This window comes from Pipra filicauda, unplaced genomic scaffold, assembly GCF_003945595.2.
Source record: "Pipra filicauda isolate LSUMZ 115617 unplaced genomic scaffold, ASM394559v2 scaffold3_size10097308_pilon, whole genome shotgun sequence".
In the NCBI taxonomy this organism is placed as follows: domain Eukaryota; kingdom Metazoa; phylum Chordata; class Aves; order Passeriformes; family Pipridae; genus Pipra; species Pipra filicauda.
Window position 1 is genome coordinate 5,328,882 of NW_024104532.1, and position 20,498 is coordinate 5,349,379.

The 20,498-nt window shown below is 50.8% G+C and overlaps 1 protein-coding gene across 3 annotated transcripts in view; it reads left to right on the top strand.

Annotated features, from left to right (window-relative positions):
* Positions 1-20,498, top strand: part of ARHGAP26 (Rho GTPase activating protein 26) — a 113,471-nt gene that overhangs the window by 63,352 nt on the left and 29,621 nt on the right. For all 3 annotated transcript variants that reach the window (XM_027718573.2, XM_027718574.2, XM_027718575.2), the window contains exons 15-18: positions 1,178-1,265; positions 2,366-2,424; positions 3,251-3,356; positions 16,862-17,021. In XM_027718573.2, coding sequence (XP_027574374.1) covers positions 1,178-1,265; positions 2,366-2,424; positions 3,251-3,356; positions 16,862-17,021 — 413 coding nt within the window. The remainder of the gene's footprint in view (positions 1-1,177; positions 1,266-2,365; positions 2,425-3,250; positions 3,357-16,861; positions 17,022-20,498) is intronic.

A 20,498-nucleotide genomic window follows, 5' to 3' on the forward strand; every position in this document is an offset into this window, starting at 1 on the left:
TTGTTTTCCTGGTTTTTTTTGTTTTTTTTTTTACTTTGCCAAGCTTATTTTGACTCCATTAAAGTTTCCTCCTTATAAAGGCAGTGCAGTAGGAAGTTTCCTCAACATTGACATGGGAGGATGGAGTTCGTTTGTGTGATCATTGTGTGAGACACACATGATCTTTGTGTGAATATACATTTCTCACATGTTTACTTTTCCAGGTGCACCTCTCGATATTGTTTTTGAATTAAAATAAACCCATTGCTCCAAGGGAAAGCCAAACTCTATTCAGGGCATTCTTTTAAGTAGGTTGAAAATTACCCAATGCTTACCTGGGGCTTTAAAATTCAAAAGTGCATTATTTGTGTCTGTGAAAAGGCAGAAATACCCCCTGAGCTGAGCCTGTAGGAGCAGATGGTGCGAGCAGCTGTGGCTGTGTCAGCCTTGGCCTTGGGCATGGTGGGAGCCCCCGCGCCTGCGCCGCTCCCCAGGGACGCTTGGCACTGATGGGATCCCGGGATCCCCGCAGAGGCTTCCCTGGGATTTTGTTAGGAGCAGGATCCTGACTGTGCTTCCAGCACTGAGTTAGCAAAGCGTGTTCGTGGAGGAGCATCCACGTGGGAGAGATCAGCACATGGGGCACATCCATGCCCTGCCTCTCCCTGGCCGTGCTCCTCACCCCGGCACGGAGCCATTGCCGTGTTGGGACTCAGTGCTGTGCCTGAGGTATCCATGGCCAGGCCACTTCCTGCTGGCCCTGATGGTGGCTGTGCAGGAGATGGGCTGTGATTGCCTCGGTGGGGAGGCAGATGCAGGATGACGTTTGGCATCAGTGGGAAGAGGGTCCCTGTGTCCTGGGTCTGTGTCCTGTCTGTGCCTGGCCATCACCGCTGTCACTGAGCACCACAGGCTGCTGTGCCCTCTGTCCTGTCACCCTCAGAGCCAAACTGCCCATGTCCTCGCTTGGGATGGATGATTCCCTTTCCTTTCTCTCCTCCCATCCCAGTGAATGTGGCCCATCCCAGGTGATGGACCCCACTCCCCTGCCGACATGTCTGTGGGGATTGGCTGTGGTCCCTGGGCTGGGAATAGCGAATAAAATGGGACATGAGAGTCTCTCCACACAGCTGAGCTGGCACAAAATGGAATTGTTTTTGCTTTGCTTCACTTTTGTCTTTTTTGTCTTTTTCCTTAGATCCCAAAACAGCCACAGAGACAGATACAGAGATCTGTGCAGAGTGGGAGATCAAGACCATTACTAGTGCACTGAAAACATACCTGAGGTAAGGAGAAAACCCTCACCCTGCTTCAGAAGGGGTTCAGTGGTGGTCTGGGACATTACTGCCCCTTATTGCAGACTTTTAGCAACAGCACTGTGATAGAAACAGCAGAAACTGCTCTTAGGTAATTTATTCTGGCTTTTCCCTGACCTTCCAGCATGTGTGAGTATAATCTGGGGAACACACTCATTTCTGACAGATGCACATATCATACCAACATGATTTTAAAAGCTCATTCTTGCATCTCCTGCTTTGATTTAAGCTTTTCTCTGAGCTTTTCCCAATGGACTTCCACCTTCTGAGCTCGTGGCAGGAGGTGGGGGCAGTGCTGTGTAAAGGGCAGCGGCTGTAGAGCTTTTCCAGACGCGGTGCTGAGCTTTAGTGTAGTTATAATTTCTGTGTGTAAGTCGATGCCTTTATCGTCCTGGGTATCTTCCCACTGGGCTCGGGTGTTGGCAGCCAGCAGCATCTCATTATCCACAACATGCTTCTACCTGTTGTGACCACAGCTTCTTGCTCTCTGTGGCTGTTGTGTGCGTTGGGTTGTGTTTGACAGAGTGAGGGAGCACAAGAGAGAAGCTAAATCCAATTAGGCTGGTGAGGGTAATTAGCATGGTGGATCTCAGCCTAGAAAATCACAGAACACTACAGAATTTTGCATGATTGGAAACATTTACTCCAGAGTTTGAACTGTTGGCAAAGCAGAGGAATGTGGGCAGCACCAGTGTGACCCTCTGAAGGGATGCAGCAGTGGGAGGGGGCAAGGGGAATTGAATGGGAACAGGGATTGTGAAAGTTTTACAACTAGTCTTGTTTATCTTTTTAATTTATTTTTAAATTTACTTGAAGGTCAGGGGCTTGGTAATGCACTGAAACTCCATGTTACTGAAGGAATGCTAAAATTAAAGATTAATTTAGTGACGAATAAATCAAAGGTACTTGCATAGATCTTATTCTTTCTGATGAGGGGAATTAATTAGAGTTGCTGTTGCTAAATTCTGCACTTTTCAAAATGGAGCTGAATTTGTGGTAGAGGCAAAGCCTTCTGTGTGTGGACTGTGTTCCCAGATGTGTTTTGTGCCTGTTTCCTTTTTATCTTCTAGAATGCTCCCAGGGCCCCTCATGATGTACCAGTTTCAAAGGAGCTTCATCAAAGCAGCGAGTGAGTTTGTTGATGTTTATGGCCCCGCTCCCAAAGTGGAGCCTCATTTGCAAGTTACTGAGATTCCCTCTGCCCTGCTGCCTCCCCACCGACCTCCCGGGCTCCCGTCCCAGAAAGTAGAATAAGAATGGAGAGCCACGGGGCAGGTTGTTGTTTGGGAGGTGACCAGATGAAGAGGAAGCACAGATGGTGCTGGGAGCGCAGAGCTGGCGGTGGCTCCCGCTTGTTGTGACCATCAGCTGCCAAGGCGGGGGAGGCTGTTGTTCAAACAATGCCCACGGGTGTTTGATGGCACCAGTGGTGGTTCAGATGTCTGTGCTGTGTTCCTGTCACTTTCCTGGGAGAAGGGGCTTTGCTGGGAGCAGGTAGCTCTCTTTTGGCAGCTGTACAAGGAGCCAGGGCCAGGAGGGCTCACATAGTCCATGGCCACAGTGGTGGTGGCCTCTCTCAGCAACTCCCACTTAGTACCCGTGGATCCAACTGGATGCTCCCGCCTGACCTTTGCTGGGCACACTGAACATACAGAAAGGGAACGTGCTGATATTCCTGTTGCTGAAATCACTCCGGTTACAGCCAGCCCTGCCCTGCCCTGCTTACCACTGGCTGTTCACAGGCATCAACTCTCAGCTCACAGTTTCAACCCTTTAAGTGTCTTCCTTTGGATTCAACTGCTTGGAGATGGTAGGAAGGAGCAGTGCCATGGATAGTATCCACAGCATGCCTGGGTGTGAGCAGGTCCTTGGGATGTCTTTTGGAGTTAGTGTTATGAGTCTTCCCATAACAAACCCCCGATGCAGAGATAAATCATCTTCTATTTCCCATACAGAACTGGAGAATCAGGAGTCCAGAGTGTCAGAGATCCACAACCTCGTTCATCGGCTCCCGGAGAAAAACAGGCAGATGCTGCAGTTGCTCATGAACCACTTGGCAAAGTACGTTTATGACTGATGTGTTTTTCTCTCCTTTTTCCACTTCCTCTGAAAGTTAATAGCGGTGGAAAAGTTTCCTTGTGTGTGTGTGGTGTTGAGTCATATCTGGTTGGCGAGAAACTGGAAACCTGTGTCTGAGTGAACCAAGGGCTGAGCGACAGAATGGAGTGGGAGGGAGGAATGAGAAGAGGAGGGATGAGGGAGGCAAGGATGAGGGAAGGGGGCTTCCCGACCAATCCCCAGCCCTGTGTTGGCACCAGGAACCCATAAGCTATTGGGAATCTCGTGTTGCTTTTAGTGGCCTGGAGTGGGGTTTGGCTGCCCAGGAGGCAGAGCGGACGTGAAGCTCCTCTCGGGGTTTCCAGTCAAACCTGGCATTAAAGGACTAAAAGTGATTTCTTTGCCCAACAGACAGCTACTCTGGGGTGTATTTTCTGCCTTTATGCACCCCGATGAATCAGTATTTCTGGGTCACCTTGAAACTTTGCGAGGGCAAAGGAATGGAATAATTTTTTTTCTTTCAGTGATAGAGCTGACCTGTAATTTCCCATCTTCTTCCTGCTCCTGCAGGTTCCCATAGAAACCTTTGATTAGTGTTTTAAAAGTGAAAGCATCATCAGATGTTTGTGACAGTCTCAAGGCTGCGGGGTCGGACCTGCTCTTGCAGTTTGCACTGGTGCTGCAGGAGCAGCAGGGATGAGGCAGGACAGGGAAACCTGGGGAATGAGTTAATTGGGATGACTGCTTAGGAGAAGGTCTGGGAGAACCCAAGTTGTATGTTTAAGGGAAAAAAATAACAAACGGTACTTGAAATAGGCTTAAAACCAACTCCAGATGCTTTCTTGTGACATGGGTTTGTGTCTCCATGGACTCCCTGGCAAGGCTGTTTAAAAACCAAAGAGCTGGTTTAGGTGTTGGTTTCAAACCTTCTATATTTACAGCCTGAAGCCAGAGCCAGGCTCTTTCGGGTGCTCCCCTTGGCCAGTTGAGATTGCCCAGAAAAGTTTTGGCTGCCCCAGCCCTGAAAGAGGGGTGGAATGAGATGAGATTTAAGGTCCCTTCCAACCCAAACCATTCCAGGATTCTATGTGTGCGAAGAATCCAAAACTGTTTAAGTGTTTTCCATTTAAAGGAAACCCTGGTGATGGAGTGAGACATGGAGGGGGAGGCAGGTGTACAGTGGGGTTTGTGCTGTTTTGGTGGGGAAGGAACTGAAACAAAACAAACAGCGAGTGTGGTGGTGTTGCTATTTTAGGAAAAGAAACAGCTCATAGTGTTATTTAATAGGAAAAAAATTATCTCAGAGAAAGGCAGGAAGCTGAGAAGCAAGAGCCTGCTCTGCTGAGCTCTCCCAGCCCTGGTGCTACTCCTGGGGGATCCTGGGCTGCGGAGGGAGAAGCTCAGCCAACCCCAGGCATGGACTCACAGCATCCTTTTAGTGTTGATCCTGCAGCCCCTGCTCCAGGAGCATCACCCTGATCTGGGAGCAGCACCCTGCTTCAAGGAGTACCTGGGAGGCAGCTGGGGACAGGGCTTGTTGCCACAACTCTTCTAAATGAGCTGTTTGAGGCTGCAGTGCCATAAAGCCATATTAAAGGCATAAGTGGAGACAAATCCGCACATCTGCAGCAGATGTTTGGAGGGAGGGGCCGTGTTGCAGAAGGGATGGGGCCTGGCTGTCCCACAGGGATGCTCTGAGGGTGGGACCAGCCAGGGTCTGGGTGCTGCTGAGAGCAGGGCCCCCACAGCTAACGTGGGCAAAGCCAGGGTCCACTGCCTGGCCCTGCCAAGCTGGGCCACGCTGCTTGGAGGGGATTGTCTCATCTGTTTCTGTTTGGGTTTTTTATTTTAAGTAACATATGAATAATCAAGATTTGCGTGTTTATCAGATGAGCTAAAAAATATTTCTCACAGTCTTGCTGCGGAGATTTCTGATACTAAAAACAGAACTTGGGCTGTGTCAGTTGAATAGAAAAAGAGCCTGTTCTCGCTGGTCTATGGCTTCTGGGTTTTTGGGGTGTACGTGCACTGGTGCACTGCTGCTCTGACGAGGGACGTGGGGCTCCTCATGTGATGGGGCTGCAGTTATTAACAGCAATAAAACCGTGCTAAGAAAGCTGATACATTCAAAAATGGCAATTATTAACACCAGTATCAGACAGGATAAGTGCCTCTGAGGTAATTTAGCAGTGCCCTTCCTCCTGCATAGCAGAGAAATGCAGTGGGTTCCCTGTGGCAGCTGGGTGCCCCCCAAAATCAGAGTGCAGTGAGAGGGACTAGCAGAGGAAGGAGAGGACAGATCTCAGGAACAGGCACAGATAGGATGAAGAGAAAAGAGCATATCAATAGAAAGTGAACATGATTTCTGCCTCTTACTGCATTTCCAAGACTGTTTACACTATCTCATGTCTGTGTGTCCAGGCAGTTATCCATTAAGACACACAGAGCAGGAGTGATTCCTGTTCATGCTCTTTCATCAGGAATGTAATGCTGCAATTTCCTCCCCTGCTCTGCAGACCTTAGTTCCAGTGAAACTTGCTATTACAGTTTTATTCCTTGACCCATGAGTAGGTAAACCCTTTAATCTTCTTTGCTGGGACATGTTCATACTCTCAGGATCCCCATAATAAACTCAGCTGTGTTTTGCTGTTCCCGAGAGCAAGAAGATCTCTTTGTTCTGATATTTTTTTGAGGAGATCTCAGCAGGGAAACCTAAGCACCCACAGCCCAGACCGTCCCCTGAGCCTGTGCCCGTATCCTGATGAGAGTCAGTGAGACCGGATAACACTGGCACAGGTTTCCCAGAAAAGCTGCAGCTGTCCCATCCCTAGAAGTGTTCAAGGCCAGGTTGGATGGTGCTCGGAGCAACCTGGGCTAGTGGAAGGTGTCCCTGCCCATGGCAGGGGGTGGAATGAGATGGTCTTTAAGGTTCCTTCCAACCCAAACCATTCTGGGATTCTATGATTAAACCAATTTTTTTTCTGTCCAGTAAGTCAAAGCTAAGCAAGGCTCCCACAGTGGTACTAGGCTGGCAGAGGCACTGCCAGAGTTGAGCTGGTTGCAGAAAATTGCCATTTTTGTTTGTGGAGCTGCAATATCATCCCTGTCTCTTTCTTCTTTTTTTGTGCAGAACAGGAGGATTTCACTCTGTTTATATTTCAAGCATTTCAGGAGTTATTTTTTGTGCGTGGCCATAATTTGACACCTGAGCTTTGCTTTGTTCTTGTGGCAGTGAGTCCAGCTCTCCAATGAAGGTGGTGCTGGGCTCGTGCATCCTCCGCAGGGCCCCCAGACCCTCCCGTGGGTCAGCATTCCCCCAGCATCGCTGCCACTGCCCCCGGTGTCCCCTGACCCATGCACCCACTCCTCTCCTGGCCAAGGTCAGGACCATGGAGCAGGCTGCAGCCAAGCTGTGTGTACGTGTATTTAGCAGAATTAATTATCTCTAATCTCTCCCAGCTGCAACCTGGCCAACACCAACTGGTTCCCTTTGGTTTTGCTCCGGTGGCGTTTTCTAGTTTGCGTTTTTTAACCAAGAAGACAGTGATTGTTATCTCTAGCACAAATTGTTTGCCGCTGATCAGCACGATGGTTTCTGAGGGTTTCTGTGGGCTCTGCAGGGCAGCTGCTGTTGGGGATCCAGCAAAACCCACGTTGGCGCGACAGGGCAGGGGCCGGGCACGGCGTGCGGTGTGTTCCGGAGGGCTCGCTGCTGTACGAGGGATTGTTGGCAAAGGAGAAGAAGAAAAAAATTCCTCCAGGTCTTCTGCCTAAAAATACAACCCGTGCTTGTTTTCCTCGGCGTGGAGCAGTCCCGGCCTTGGCAGCCCTGTGCCGCGCTCCCAGCCACGCTGCCCTGCAGAGCCCCCTGGGAACTGGTCCCCAGTGCTCACCATGGTGGGCTCTGTGCCCACGACTTCAGGAACCCACCGAGGCACCTGCATGGGACCAGGGGTGGCAGATCCCCCAGAAATGTGCTTTTCCTTGGTTTGTTTTCCTGGTTTCCCCCGAAGGTGCAGCCAGCAAGGAGGCTGACGCCTCTTGGCACAGCAGGTCTGATTTCATCCCCATGGCAGCTGTTTATGCTGCTGTCTGGTAACTATTCATTTGCTTGATTTATGTATTGCTTCCAGTAAGTCATTCTTGTCCCGGACATTCTGGAAATTTCCACTAGCCACTGAGGCCTCTGAGATGCTCCGCTCTCTTATGCTCCTCACTTGATTTGGCTGCCAAAAGCAAACAGGGAGCATTCTCTGAGCTAGTGTGCCCCAGGCCAGGCAGTGGTCCTCATTGCTGCCTTCGGGAATGCCATTTTTTTGCCCAGTGCCTGTTTTTGCTCCTTTTGGATCACAGCACTGCTGGCTCCTGGGCAAAGCCCTGGGTGACTCAGAGGATCTGGGTACTTCCATAGGTAGCAAAAGTCACATGGAAGGTGACTCCCTGTAGGCACGTCCTGCCTTGCTGGAGATGGGAGAGTCCTGTCTGGAGCTCGGCTGTCCTGGTTCAGGCTCGTGTCAGTCTCCTGCCGTGCTTTCTTTGCCCATTTTTCCTTTTTCCCTAGTTGGATATAGGTGGGCTTTAAGGTCCCTTCCAACCCAACCCATTCTGTTGGTTCCATGATTGTATGATTTGTGCTTTGGAGCCAGAGGTGTCAGAGCCTTGTGGGGCACAGCAACACCTTTGGTTTCCCCTTTGCTCTCCTCTACCTCATGTGTTTTGGTGGAGGAGCCGGTGATGCTTCCACAGAGCCCAAACAGCACAGTGTACCCTGCAGCACTCTGTGCATGCCTTCCCCTTGCCTACTCTGCCTTCCTTTTACTTCTCTGGTTTTGTTTTTGAGATTCTGCAGAACTAAAAAGAAAAACCACCACAGAAAGCCCTGTAGGTGTTCTCTGGGTTTTTGGGCTTGACTTCCTGTAATGTTTAAATTAGCTATCTGCATCTGTTTCTGCAAATGAACTTTTAACCCCCTCAGCCTGGATTGTCCATGGAGCAGCTGTGTGTGTGCTGGTAGCTTTTCCTTCCAAGCTTCTCCAAAAGGTCCTTATGTTTTCTGCAGTTTCCCCAGTTTTTGGCTGGAGAGGAATGAGCTCTGGAGCCTACAGCACCTCTCGTTAGGTTCTTCCCGCACAAGACTCATGTCTATAGGTATGATAATGGGGGTCTTGGACTAAAGCTGATGTCACCAACCTGGCATGATGGTTTAGAAGCTCGTAATGCAGCATGTGCCAGGTTAGCTGTGGAGTTTCTGTGGTTGAACATCTCTACTGAGCTCCCACTTGATGCCCGGGATCTCCAGGAGCAGCACCAGGCATTTTGCATTCCTCAAGTGTGAATGCTTGTGGGCTTGTGTTTGAACTTGGTGTGGTGGGATAGAGGTTGTTGATAGCACATAATTATATCTGGATTCTTTTTAATTGTTTATCACAGTGAAACTGAAACTGTGTATGGAAACAGATTGAAGTGAGAGTGAGCAAAAGATTTCCAATAACTGGCTGGTCTTTCCCTGGTGGTGTCTGTGCCGTTGCCTCAGACAGAGTGGGATGGAGACATCTTAATGAGCACATCCCTTGATTGCTCTGTATGAATAGACCCAGCACATGAACCAAACTCAGCAATTTTTAGTCTAATCTTTTTTCAGCACGAGGAAGGAGACCAGAAATTATCAGCGCCAAGATGTCTTTGAGCAACAGTTTTCCCCGTGATCTCCAGCTCACAGAATCACAGAAAAGTTTGGGTTGGGAGGGACCTTTGAAGCCATCTTGTTGCAACCTATATGTGTGTGGCAGGGTACACAAGACTGGGGGAATGAGGGATGTTTTCAATCATCGGAAAAGGTGGGACAAGCATTTTTCCTGCTGTTTTTCGCCATGACTTATTCTGCAAAGCTGGTTATTCCTGTATTCTCTTTCTTCTAAAATTGTTGTTCTTTGAAATTCAGTATTTTGGAGGAGTGGGCACTAACCTTTCCTTTGTGAAGCAAATGTGCTCCAAAACACCTCTAAGAGGAAAAAAAAAAGTCAAACTCCCTCTTTGTTCTCCTTCCCCGTGGCCACTGTACTCGTGTGAACATACAGGTGTGCACCAGGCACCTCCTGCATGTGGCCCCATGACCTGGCTCCAGCTGGGAATGATTCCCTGCAGGGATGGTGGGAGGTGCACTTGCTCACCCCAGTGCCAGTTCCTGACAGGAGGCTCCCAGGGAGCCCATTTATTTTGGCTGTTTTCCACGCAGCAGGTTGTAGACTTCGGCACAGCGCTTACCGTGGTGGCAGATCTTTCAAAGGATTGTTTGTAACTTATACCTCTCCTTGGGGCTTTCATTGCCCTGCTGGCCGTGTGGGTTTCTTATTGCAATGTGACAGCACCAGCGAGTTCTGTTTTTGAAGGAAAACCTGCCTGTTCAGCAGGGGCTTTGCCGGGGTGCTGGGGCTGGGGATGGCAGTGGCACAGGGATGGCGTTTGTGGCCGTGGCAGCCCCCATTCCACCCTGTCCCTGGGGTTGTTTAAGGGTGAGGCCCCTTTGGCTGCTGTATTTGTGCAGGTGGAAACCACAGTGACATTTAACATCAAGTCGTGGCCGTGCCTGTGGCTTTCACCAGGGTGTCAATGGAAACCTACAGTGCTGCTGATGCTGTGATGAGGTGCAGGGAATGTGCCAGCCCGGCACCACTCAGCCCTGGGCTGAGGGTTGGTGAGCAGATCCGAGATCCCTCTGAGATCCCCCATCAAGCTCAGCTTGCCCAAAGCCAGAGAGGATGGCTTTGGAAACCACATTGGCTTGGTCTGGGAAGCCTGAACCAGAGCAGCGTTGCAGGTCCCTGCGTGTTTTCCTTGCAAGTTGCAGCACGTTTGGAATTCGCACTGATCAGACTCGCTGATACTGAACCTCACATTTGGCCTCGGCATCTTCTCAGTGCAACATGAGCCCTTTTTTTTTTTCCCTGGGAGTGAACCCAAACATCCAGCTGTGGCCAGATTCACCCAGGAGAAAAAGAGTCTTGTTGGAGCAAGCCAAAGCACCCAGAATCAGTGCAGGCACAGTTTTGATCCTTGCCTGAGCAGGAAACTCGAGAGCAGCATGGTTGCTTGCTGAGACCCCTTTAGTCCTCAGTGTTGCCTCTGAAGGTTTTTGCTTTCAGCAAGTTTCCCCTGGTGATCTGTCCTCCTTCTGGATCTGCTGGCCTCCATCTACATTCCTCAGGCTTGGCTCTCCTCTCCGGAATGGCGGGGCTGGGGAGGGTGCGGAGCTGTGAGCTTGTGGCCTGTGGAGCCTGGGCTGCCAGCAGCAGGGTTTGTCTGTATTCCAGATGTTCCCAATTCCCACAGATGTGGCTGACTGAGCCCAATGACCTCCTGCCACTCCAGACTCCTCTGGCCCTTGCAGAGCTCCCTGCATCCAAGAGCAACCCAAAGAGTGCAGTCATGTCCAGAGCCTCAAGAGCAGGATAAAGAGGCAGTTGTGCAATTTGGAAGTGTGGCAGTTCTGTGCTTGTGTGCTCCAGCTTGGGAATCATGGAATCATGAATGTTGGAAAAACTCTCTAAGGTCATTGAGTCCAGCTGTTACCCCAGCACTGCCAAGGCCACCACTAACCCATGTCCCAGGTGCCTTTGGAACATGAGATGAAGCAGAGCTGGCCAGGCTCCTTTGAGGTGCTACACTCCTTGGTTCTCCAGGGCTGTCTCCCAGCAGCCACTGCAGACCAGTGTCCCTGTCACCTCCTATGATGCACATAGCCTTTTTAGGAATGGTTTAGGAATGTGTGATTGACCAGTTTAGCTGCCTGGGACACCAGTGGACGCTGCTACAGGTGGAATTGCACGGGTGGTTTCACCAGCTCTGCGCTGGGCACCGTGGTCACAACACGCCTACAATAAACACCTACTGCATTCCTGACCATTGGACACGTTCCCAAGGCTGGGAGACCCACCGTAGGTTTGAGCAAGAGTGAGTCATCCCCAGGGAGCTGCAGGGCCACCATCTCCTGGGACACAACTCTGCCAGCCCCTCGGAGAGGGGTGAAGCCGAGTGGGGGCCAACCCAGTCCCTCTGCCGCTCTCCACCTACACACTCATACGCTGCAGCCCAATTAAACTCAATAATGTGCAGGGATGAGTTAAATGCACCCAGGAACATTTCCCAGAACTCATTAGATTGTATCTGATAAATACCAGCAATTGTGTGCGCTCACAGCCGCCTGTGTCCGTCCGTCCATTCCTGGGTGAGATCCAGATTAAATGGCTGGAAGTGGGGGCAACTGGGAGCAGGGAGCTGTGGGGTTCCACCTGGACAAAGCTTGGCTGTGCTGAGCCTCCCCGAGCACGGGCTGTGCTGCCCCAGGAGGGATTTCTGGATCGTGTCCAGAGACAGGCAGCAGAGCTGGGGAAGGGTCTGGAGCACCAGGAGCAACTGAGGGGCCTGAGGGAGGCTCAGCCTGCAGAAAAGGAGGGTCAGGGAGGATCTTCTCATGCTCTACAACTCCCTGACAGGAGGATGGAGCGAGGTGGAGGTCTGGTCTTTTCTCAGATAACAAGTGACAGGACAAGAGGAAATGGCCTCAAGTTGTGCCAGAGGAGTTTTGGGTTGGATATTAGGGAAATTTCCCTCATGGAAAGGATCGTCCAGCCCTGGCACAGGCTGCCCAGAGCAGTGGTGGAGTCACCGTCCCTGGAGGGATTTAAAAGCCATGTAGATGTGGCACTTGGGGACGTGGGTTAGTGGCGGCCTTGGCAGTGCTGGGGGAATGGCTGGGCTCAATGATCTTGGAGAGCTTTTCCCACCTAAATGATTCCATGATACTATGATTCTTTGGATGAACTGGGTGGGAACACAGCTGCTGCCCTGGTGGGATCTCACTAGCATGGGGTAAGTGCAGTTCTGCCACGCACCAACAGCCCACCCAGGATGGTGGATCCACAGGCCCCCCTCAGATCCCAGCGTGCTGCCTGCACTCCCTCTGCTTTTTACCTCTCATGCACATCCAGAGTCAAAGGTGAGTGTTTAATTTCTGTCAAACTACCCAGAGCAGCCTAAATAATTTTGGGAATTGCTGGCCTCTGCGTGACTGGCTTTTCACATTAAACAGCTCTATTGGTGATGGCAGACAGGAGATGGATTTTTACCTGTAGCAATAGGAATTAGCTGCATTATTTTCCATCCTTTAAGGACTTGCTAGGCCAGCCACAACAAGCACTTTGTTTTCAAAGGTTTGTCCCAGGCATGGAAATAGAAACACTCCAGACTTTGCCTTTGTTCCCTTCAAATGGTTGTTTGCTCAGAGATTTTGTTCTGAATCAGGGAAGATATTTGAACTAATAATGGCACTTTGGGCTGATATGCAGATACATGTATTTTATATATAAAATGCATACACAAAAAATTTTATATATATATAATTTTATACACATATATAAAATACATGCACAAAGTATGTATTCCAGACACAGGAAACAGGAGTTCTGTGGGGAGCAGAGCCAAGTGCCCTTGTGGCATCCACTGGAGCAGCCCCCATGGAGCTCTGTGGCTCTTGGTGCCCAGTGTGCTGGGCAGGGGCTTGGACTGTGTCCACCAATGTCAAGTGATCCCACTGGTGCCAGGTCAGAGCCCAGAAGTCTCATGCTGGTCCATTTTTTGTTGTCCTGGGCCCTGTGCATGATGTTCAGCTGCAGTGCTGGCTCTTACTGGGAGGACTGGAAGCACCTGTGTAGTTTGCTGGAGAAGCAAATGAATTCTTTAACTGGGTCTTAGTGAAAATGAGTCTGAGCCATTGAGCAGGGTGAAAAGACCAAATTCATTAATCTTGGTAAGAGGAGTGAGGGCCCACACTGTGCTGCCTGCCCATGGCACCCGCTGCCATTCTCCTCTCCTACATAGTGCTGACCGCGAGCCAGCGCAGCCAGGGAATATTTACTGTTCCTGCGCTTTCCCTGCGCTGAACCTTGGCTACCAATTACCCTGTATTAAATTGTGTTTGGTCATGGCAGTGATTATACGGTATCCAGGCAACCTGGGCATAATCTAATTTAACACACAACATGGATTTACTCTGCTCTTGTTCTCCTTTGTTTTGCTGAAAGTGAGTGTAAAGTGAGCGGCGTCCACAGACACCCTGGGGAATGACCTGCTGGGATGGAGCTCCCACAGGAGCACTGGGCTCCTGGCCCGGGGTGTCCCGAGCTCGGTCTCAGTGCCATTGGCTGGGTGCTGGCAGCATCCAGCACAGCTCCTGGGTCAGCACCAAGTGGGTCAGGCCTTCGTGGAGCTGCGTGTTGGTAAGGCACTGCTGAGCGCAGATATTCCCATGGCCAAGGACTGTCCCACACTGCCAGGCTGATCTCCCACTGATCCTGGAGGGAGGCATGTGGGAAGCATCATGTGTTGAGAGGAGGAGGCACAGCCCAGAGTCCAAAAGCCAGTGGTAGTTTGGCCCGTTGGGAGCCCCAAGCAGGAGTGAAGAGGTTCTGCACATTCCTCCATTAGCTGTTGCTTCTTCCCTGTGCTGGATGTGACTCCTCCAAAGTGGGTATGGAGAGGGAGTGGGAAAAGGACCCATCAAAGTTAATGTTAGTGCAGTTCTTTCAAAGTGCACTGAGGACCGGAAAGAAACAGCAGGTTAAAAGGAAAATAACAGTGAATGCTTGGAAACCTTCTAAAGGGCAGCTCAGGAATGGCACTGCCAGTCCCTGCTGAACAGCCCCGGCATTAAACTCACTTTGGGCTGAGAACACCCCATCTTTAGAAACTGTGGCATTATTTCCTAGTACAAAAGATGATGAAGAGGTATAATTTAGAGTAAATTATCCTGTGGGTAATGGTTGTGGAATTTGAAGGATGTGAAAGGTGAATCATGTTTTGGAGCACAGCTGTGGTGACCCAGTGTGGGGAAGGCTATTGCTGGAAAAGTACCCAGGATGCAGATCAGTTCATGTGCCACTAAGGTTTATTCCAGAAAGGAACCAGATTGCATAGCTGCAGAATGGCTCCCACACTTCCAGAGGCAAAATAAAACACAGTGGAGTTTGGTGATGGAGGCAAGGGGCCACCCGTGTGGACATTGCTAGGGCAGGTCCGTGGCTGGTGCTGCAGGATCATGTCCTGCCTGGGAAGCCATTAATAGCTCAGTCTGAAATAATTACCAGGGCCACGCACAGCTGCCTCACCGTAATGAGCTGGTGACAGTGCAATTTATTAGAGTGATGTAGGACATGGTAACGGTAATGAGAAATGGAGGGACCTAATTTTGTATGACTTAGATCAATTAGGTTTTTTTTTTAATAAATGAACATTGTTTTACTAACCGCAGAAGATCACTAAAATTATTATTTTATTAGTACTTTTCAAAGCCATTTGAATTGCAGCTGTGTTTTTCCAAATCGAGTTAGGAGCACGTGAATGTGTGTTTGAAATGTAGATGTTGCAATGCGAAAATGTCTTTGGGGTTTGTAAGTGTCTTGGTGAGGAGATGGGTGGGAGTGAGGGGAAGGTTCGAATCCTTGTAGAAGTATTATGTAGCATATAATGTTTCTTACTGGACTTCTGCCTTTTTCACTGTTGCATGGGGTTGTGACTCCCTAAGGAAAGTTTGCTCCCCCTCTCCCAGCTCTGCGGGTCACGGTGGGTGGTGCCAGTGTTGCAGTGCACAGCTTGGTGTGCTCTTGGCTGTGGTGAGGATGGGGATGGGGATGGGGAGAGGCTCTGTGCTCATCTGGGGATGGGAATGTCCAGCCTGGATGGGATGACAGCAGCCCTGTGGGCAGCACATCATCTCAGCACTGGCAAAGTTGTCATCTCTGTGCTGGAGCCCGTCTCCAGGGCAGCCCATCTCCCGCAGCGTTTACCGACACTGGAGATTTCCCGCACGTTTGTGATAAAATATTCAGAGCTTCCTGACAGTGGGGGGAGTTACGGGTAAGAGGGAGGTTCCACCAGCTCCTGAGGGGCTTTGGCCAGGACCTCCCACCTTTAAGCGCAGACTCGGTGGAGGTGACAGCTCTGCCTGTTCTCCAGGGATGTAACATGCACCGAAGTGAGGCTTCTTGCCTGGGCAGTAAGTAGGGCTGATGCTGCTGTTGGGAGAAGCTAGACCAGCAACCCTGAGCCCTACTCTGTGCTGAGGTCCCCATCTGCTGCCTGAGGAGCTGTATATAGAGATGAGGAATGAGTTCTTTCTGGTTCAAGTGAGATTTGGATGGAAAAGGATGGAAAACATCTTTTCTTTTAAACCAACCTGTGCTTACAGTGTGCTGAAATACACTGAGTATGCCCACAAATATCTTGACCCCAAGGTCAATAGTAAAAGCTCATGGCAATGAATTTTTGGGGCAGTCCAGCCTCACTCTGTGCCCCTCTGCTGCATTTATCCATGGAAACAGGAGAGAAAGAGTGAAGGGAAAAGACACTAAAACCCCCTTAGGCTTAAAACCGTGTGAGCACACAGCCTGAAGCTGCCGTGTTTCCTGGTTGAAGAGGTGAGGAGAAAACCACAAGAAAGACTCAGGGAGACGGAGCTGCAGGGCTGCGCCGCAGGTCCCGGCTGCGCCGCACGCACGCGTGTCCCTGTGTGACTCAGCAGATTCCATGGTACCCAGCGAGTTCTGTCCATGCCACAACCAGGCTTGTGCCACGGAGCAGCCGAGCACCTGGTCCCTGGCATCCATGGTCTGACATGGATGGGGGCTCCTGGACTGCCTCCTGCATGCAGTGTGTCCTCAGTGCACGGGTATCCTCGGGGTGAGACAGAGTGTAGGACGTGCCCCATTGGGGCTGATGGGGATTTGCATCACTAAGACCAGGGACCAACTGGAGCTGCTCCAAGTTAACCCCTCAAACACACCGTGGCACGTCCTCAGCGTGAGCTGTTTCGCTTCTCTGAACTGGTCTGTGCCCTTGTGAACAAAAAAGAGATGGAGGTGGCAGGGAGGAAGCTCGAATATTGGTGGGTCCCTGAGTGAGCGGGTGCTCATCTCTGGTGGGTTCCTCAGCAGGATGGAGAAGGGCAGATGTGGGCCATGGGGATCTGGGGGTAGAGACCCATCGTCACCTCCCAGCCAGTCTGGATGACCTGGATGGGGCTGACCTCTGGTGCAGCCCAGCGCTGGAATGGCTGAGAAGGAATTGGCCTTTGGAACATATGAGGTCACTCATTGAGTTGGAGAGCAGTGTGTGTCAGAGGTCCAACAATTTGTTTTCAGAAGGGTTTTAAGCATTAATGATTCAAGATGTTTTCCTGGGAGTGGTTTGCAGCATGAGGCTCGGTGGCCAGTGCGGGGTTGGGGTTTTGTGGGATTAGTCAATTCATGGAGGCTGAAAGGTCTCCAGGAACACAACAGTTAAATTTGTACTTTTCCACATGGCTGAGCCTTCAAGGAGCTCACCAGGAGCGTAAAAAATGTAAACAGGGTTGTAAGCCTTGTGCCAGCCACGAGTCAGGGAGAGCAGAGAGGGGGTTCCCTGCGGATTAGTTCCATCACCTACTTCATTTTCTTTCTCTTTTTGTTTTTTCCCAGAGTTGCAGATAATCACAAGCAGAACCTGATGACTGTTGCTAATCTGGGTGTGGTGTTTGGGCCGACGCTGCTTCGACCTCAAGAGGAAACAGTCGCTGCCATTATGGACATCAAATTCCAGAACATCGTGATTGAAATTTTAATAGAAAACCATGAGAAGGTAATGGCTTCCCTGGCTTCTTTCAGTGTCAATTATTTATGGGAAGGAATTGGTCTCTCTTTCCCAATGGGAGACCCCTCTCCCAGGGCCCCCCTCATTTCCTATAACCAGCAGCACTGGCAGCTTTGCTGCAGGTGGGGGGGCTGTGCCAGGGAAGGGACAGCTGGCACCTCCCTGGCACTGTCACTAGTGAGGGACACAGCTCAGGAGAGGGCACAGAGGTACCAAAATTGCCTGTTCCTGGGCTGCAGTTGGGTAACCAAGCTATTCCTGGCATCCCAGTATAAGTCAGCATGTCTGTGTCTCCATCACAGAAATCCCCTTTCTCCCCCTTTCCCACTGTTTAGTAGGAATTTGTCCTTGGTTTCAAGAGAGATGAGCACTAAAGGAAGCTAGTGCAAGATGTACACCTTGGCTGGCTCCTGCTTTGCTGACTAAATCTGGGTTTATCAAGTACTGGCTTTATCCATAGCATTGATCTCCTGAATCCTGATGCATTTGTGTTTGTTGGCCATGAGGATGTTGTTTGTCAGTGGAGCAGTGGTGGCTCGGTGCTGGTTGTCCCTCCCAGTTGACTGCATGGGGTGACTGCATGTGCTAAAATATACCATTTTCTTCTGAATTCATCCAGTTCCGTGATTATGCTCTTTTGTTAGTCTGGTTTTGGTTGGAAAGAAGTAACTAATTTGTGCTGCAAAGGTAGAAGTAGAGACCAACTTGCCCTGACCAGGGTGGTGGTGCAGGGTGGCATCACAGCTGTCACATGGGGCTTTGCTCACAGGCGTCTTGGGGGACATCTTGGACAGGTTTGTCATGTGTTCACATGCAGGGCTGAACCTCTGCTCTGTGTGGTGTGGGCAGCAGTCCTGGGGCACAGCTGCATGGGGCTGCAGTGGGGCCTCAAACATGCAGCCAGTGGGGTCAGGGAGACAGGATCTCTGATTCTTGGAGATGTTGCTTCTGTGGGCACAGAAAGGCTGTGGTATTGGTTTGGGATGGAGGAGCTCAGGTATGTTCTCCTCAGGAAGATCCCTATGCATCAAGGTGTTACAGCCCTTGCATTTGTCTTTAAATTACAGCTGCCATTGGGAACTGCTGCCCTTTGGGTCATGTCCCATGAGTCTGACACCAGATCCTCTGGAAATGTGGAATAACCTTGGGATGGGAGTAGGATTAGGGCTTGGAGAGGAAGGGACGATGGCTCTGTTTGCCTGCCAGGTGTTGCAATGGAGCAAACAGGAGCCTAAGGAAGCTGAGCAGGAGCCACATGCCCTGCTCTGCTGCCCAGCACTTCCTAATGAACCCCAATGCCACTTTCCTTAACAGGATTTATCCATGAGCGATTCTCGGCCTTTCCTCCATGTGCTTGTGACTACAACACATTTATGTATTATAAAAGATATCCTAATTCTCTGTAATGCCTCCTGCGCTGCCCACACCTCTCCCTGCCTCCACAAGAGCAGCTGGAGAGCCTGTGTTGAGGGTGCAGTGCAGGCCATCGGCTTTTTGGGCTGACTGGGGGCTTTAACAGAAATGCAAAGTTATGGTAAGATCTCAGTGCTGAAGGTTTTAGCAAAATAGTTTCATAATGATGTTCCAGCTGCATTTGAAATGAGGCTGCTTTTAGTCACTGAGTTCCTCACTGAAGAGCATTTGTATCTTCTCTTGTTATAAAAGACCAAAAAAACCCCCAAAAACCTGAAACAGAAACCTGGAAGTTTATTTTCAAGTGTGCTGTGGGAATTGTTGTGTAAAATGCAATTCATAAATCAATGCTTTTATCTTGCCTGGTTTATATATTTCATTATATTTCCCAAGGTGAATTTATTACTGAAAAGCAATTTGAAAGCAGGAGCACATTAAAGCAGGTAGTGGCCGTACTGGGTGTGGGGAGTGGAGCCCAGGGCAGGCAGGGTGCCCTGGGACTGATTTCAGCCCCTGTGCTGAGGATCCTGCCTCCCAGGAGCTGTATTTAGCCTGCTGAGCACAGGGCTCATGGTAGGGTCCCAGAGCCAGGGAAGGCACCTGAAGCATGTGCAGCTGTGTGAGCCATGAATAGCCTGGCTAACTGGGACTGTGGGATGTACTGGGCAGGGCTGGTGAGGTGCTAGGGTGGGCTGGTGAGCTGCTGGGGGCTGGGGAGGGCGGGTAGGATGCAGAGAACATGGTGCCTCATCCATGCAAGAGGCTGGGGAGACACTGGCCCCCAGACTCCAATGGGGAGACTGGGAACCAGCCATTGTGGAGTGGGAATGGCCGTGGGCAGGCATGTGGGGTGACAACATTTGGTGCTTCTTGCAGAGAGTGTGACTGGGGCAGCCTCTCTCTCCACTAATCCCTGAGCCCATGAGGAATGTGTGAATGAGCACTGCAGAGCTCCCCAGGAAGGGCTCCATGATCTCTCCATCTGTCCCACTGTGCAGTCAGATCCAAGCGCTCACCGGGCCATTGCCGGGTCGTGCTGCACATGCAGGAGCTGGACACAGGGATTCAGCTCCAATTCCTGTGCCTCACCCCAGCTACCGGCTTCAGGGCTGATCCCGAGCCCAGACGGGGAGTCCCTATGGACAGAGAGGCTGGGGAGCAATGTCCTCAGAAAGGCCAGGGAGGGATGTCCTTGGCCATGTGGTGCTCGATCCACTGGGAGTGGGTCATCAGCTCCTCTCGAGGGCCGAGCGCTGCCCTTCCCACTGCCCCTGTGCACTTTTGGGAGGGACAGGACATTGATATTTTTGGCTGAGGCGTCCTGGCACTTTATCAGGGATTTGTAGGAATCATCGTGGAGGGCTGGTGTGTGTGTGTGAAGATGATGTTGTTGTTTCATGAAACAAACCCGTTAACTGCTGGCAGCGGCTCCACTCGCTGGTGGCATGTGATGGCCACTGGAGAGGGTTGATGGTGACCGTGGTAATGGCTGTTGGTGACCATGGCCATGGCTGTTGGTGGCCACTGTGATGGCTGCCAGTGACTGTGGCAACAGCCATGTGCTCCAGAGAAGCCACCCCATGCTGCGGCGGGCAGTGAGCTGTGTCAAAATGCAGTTTTCCTGTTGGGAACCTCTGTCCGTGCTGGTTGACTGTCTGGCTGGGGCAGGTAGAGCAGGAAAGACACTGAGGGATGGGGTTTAATGAGCTCTAGCAATGAAGTGAGACCTTGAGAGAGCTGGTATGGAGGCTGCTGTTGTCTGAGCCTGGGGATCCAGAAGAGGAACAATAAATAACCAAATATCAACAACCAACAAAACTGCTTCTCTTTGGGTTCATGCAGTTTTAAAATTCCATCCCCTTGAGAAAAATGTGATTACTCAGTTTTCTGACAGCTGTGGCTGAAAGTTGCAAAGACTTTCCCAAGCTGGCATGCAGGCGTGGGAGCGTGGGCGCCGAGGCTGCGCTGCAGGGGGCATGGGGAGAGTGATGGCTGGTCTGTCCGGGACACTCGCCATCATCTGCACCCCCAAAAATTCAGCAGAGTGCCAGA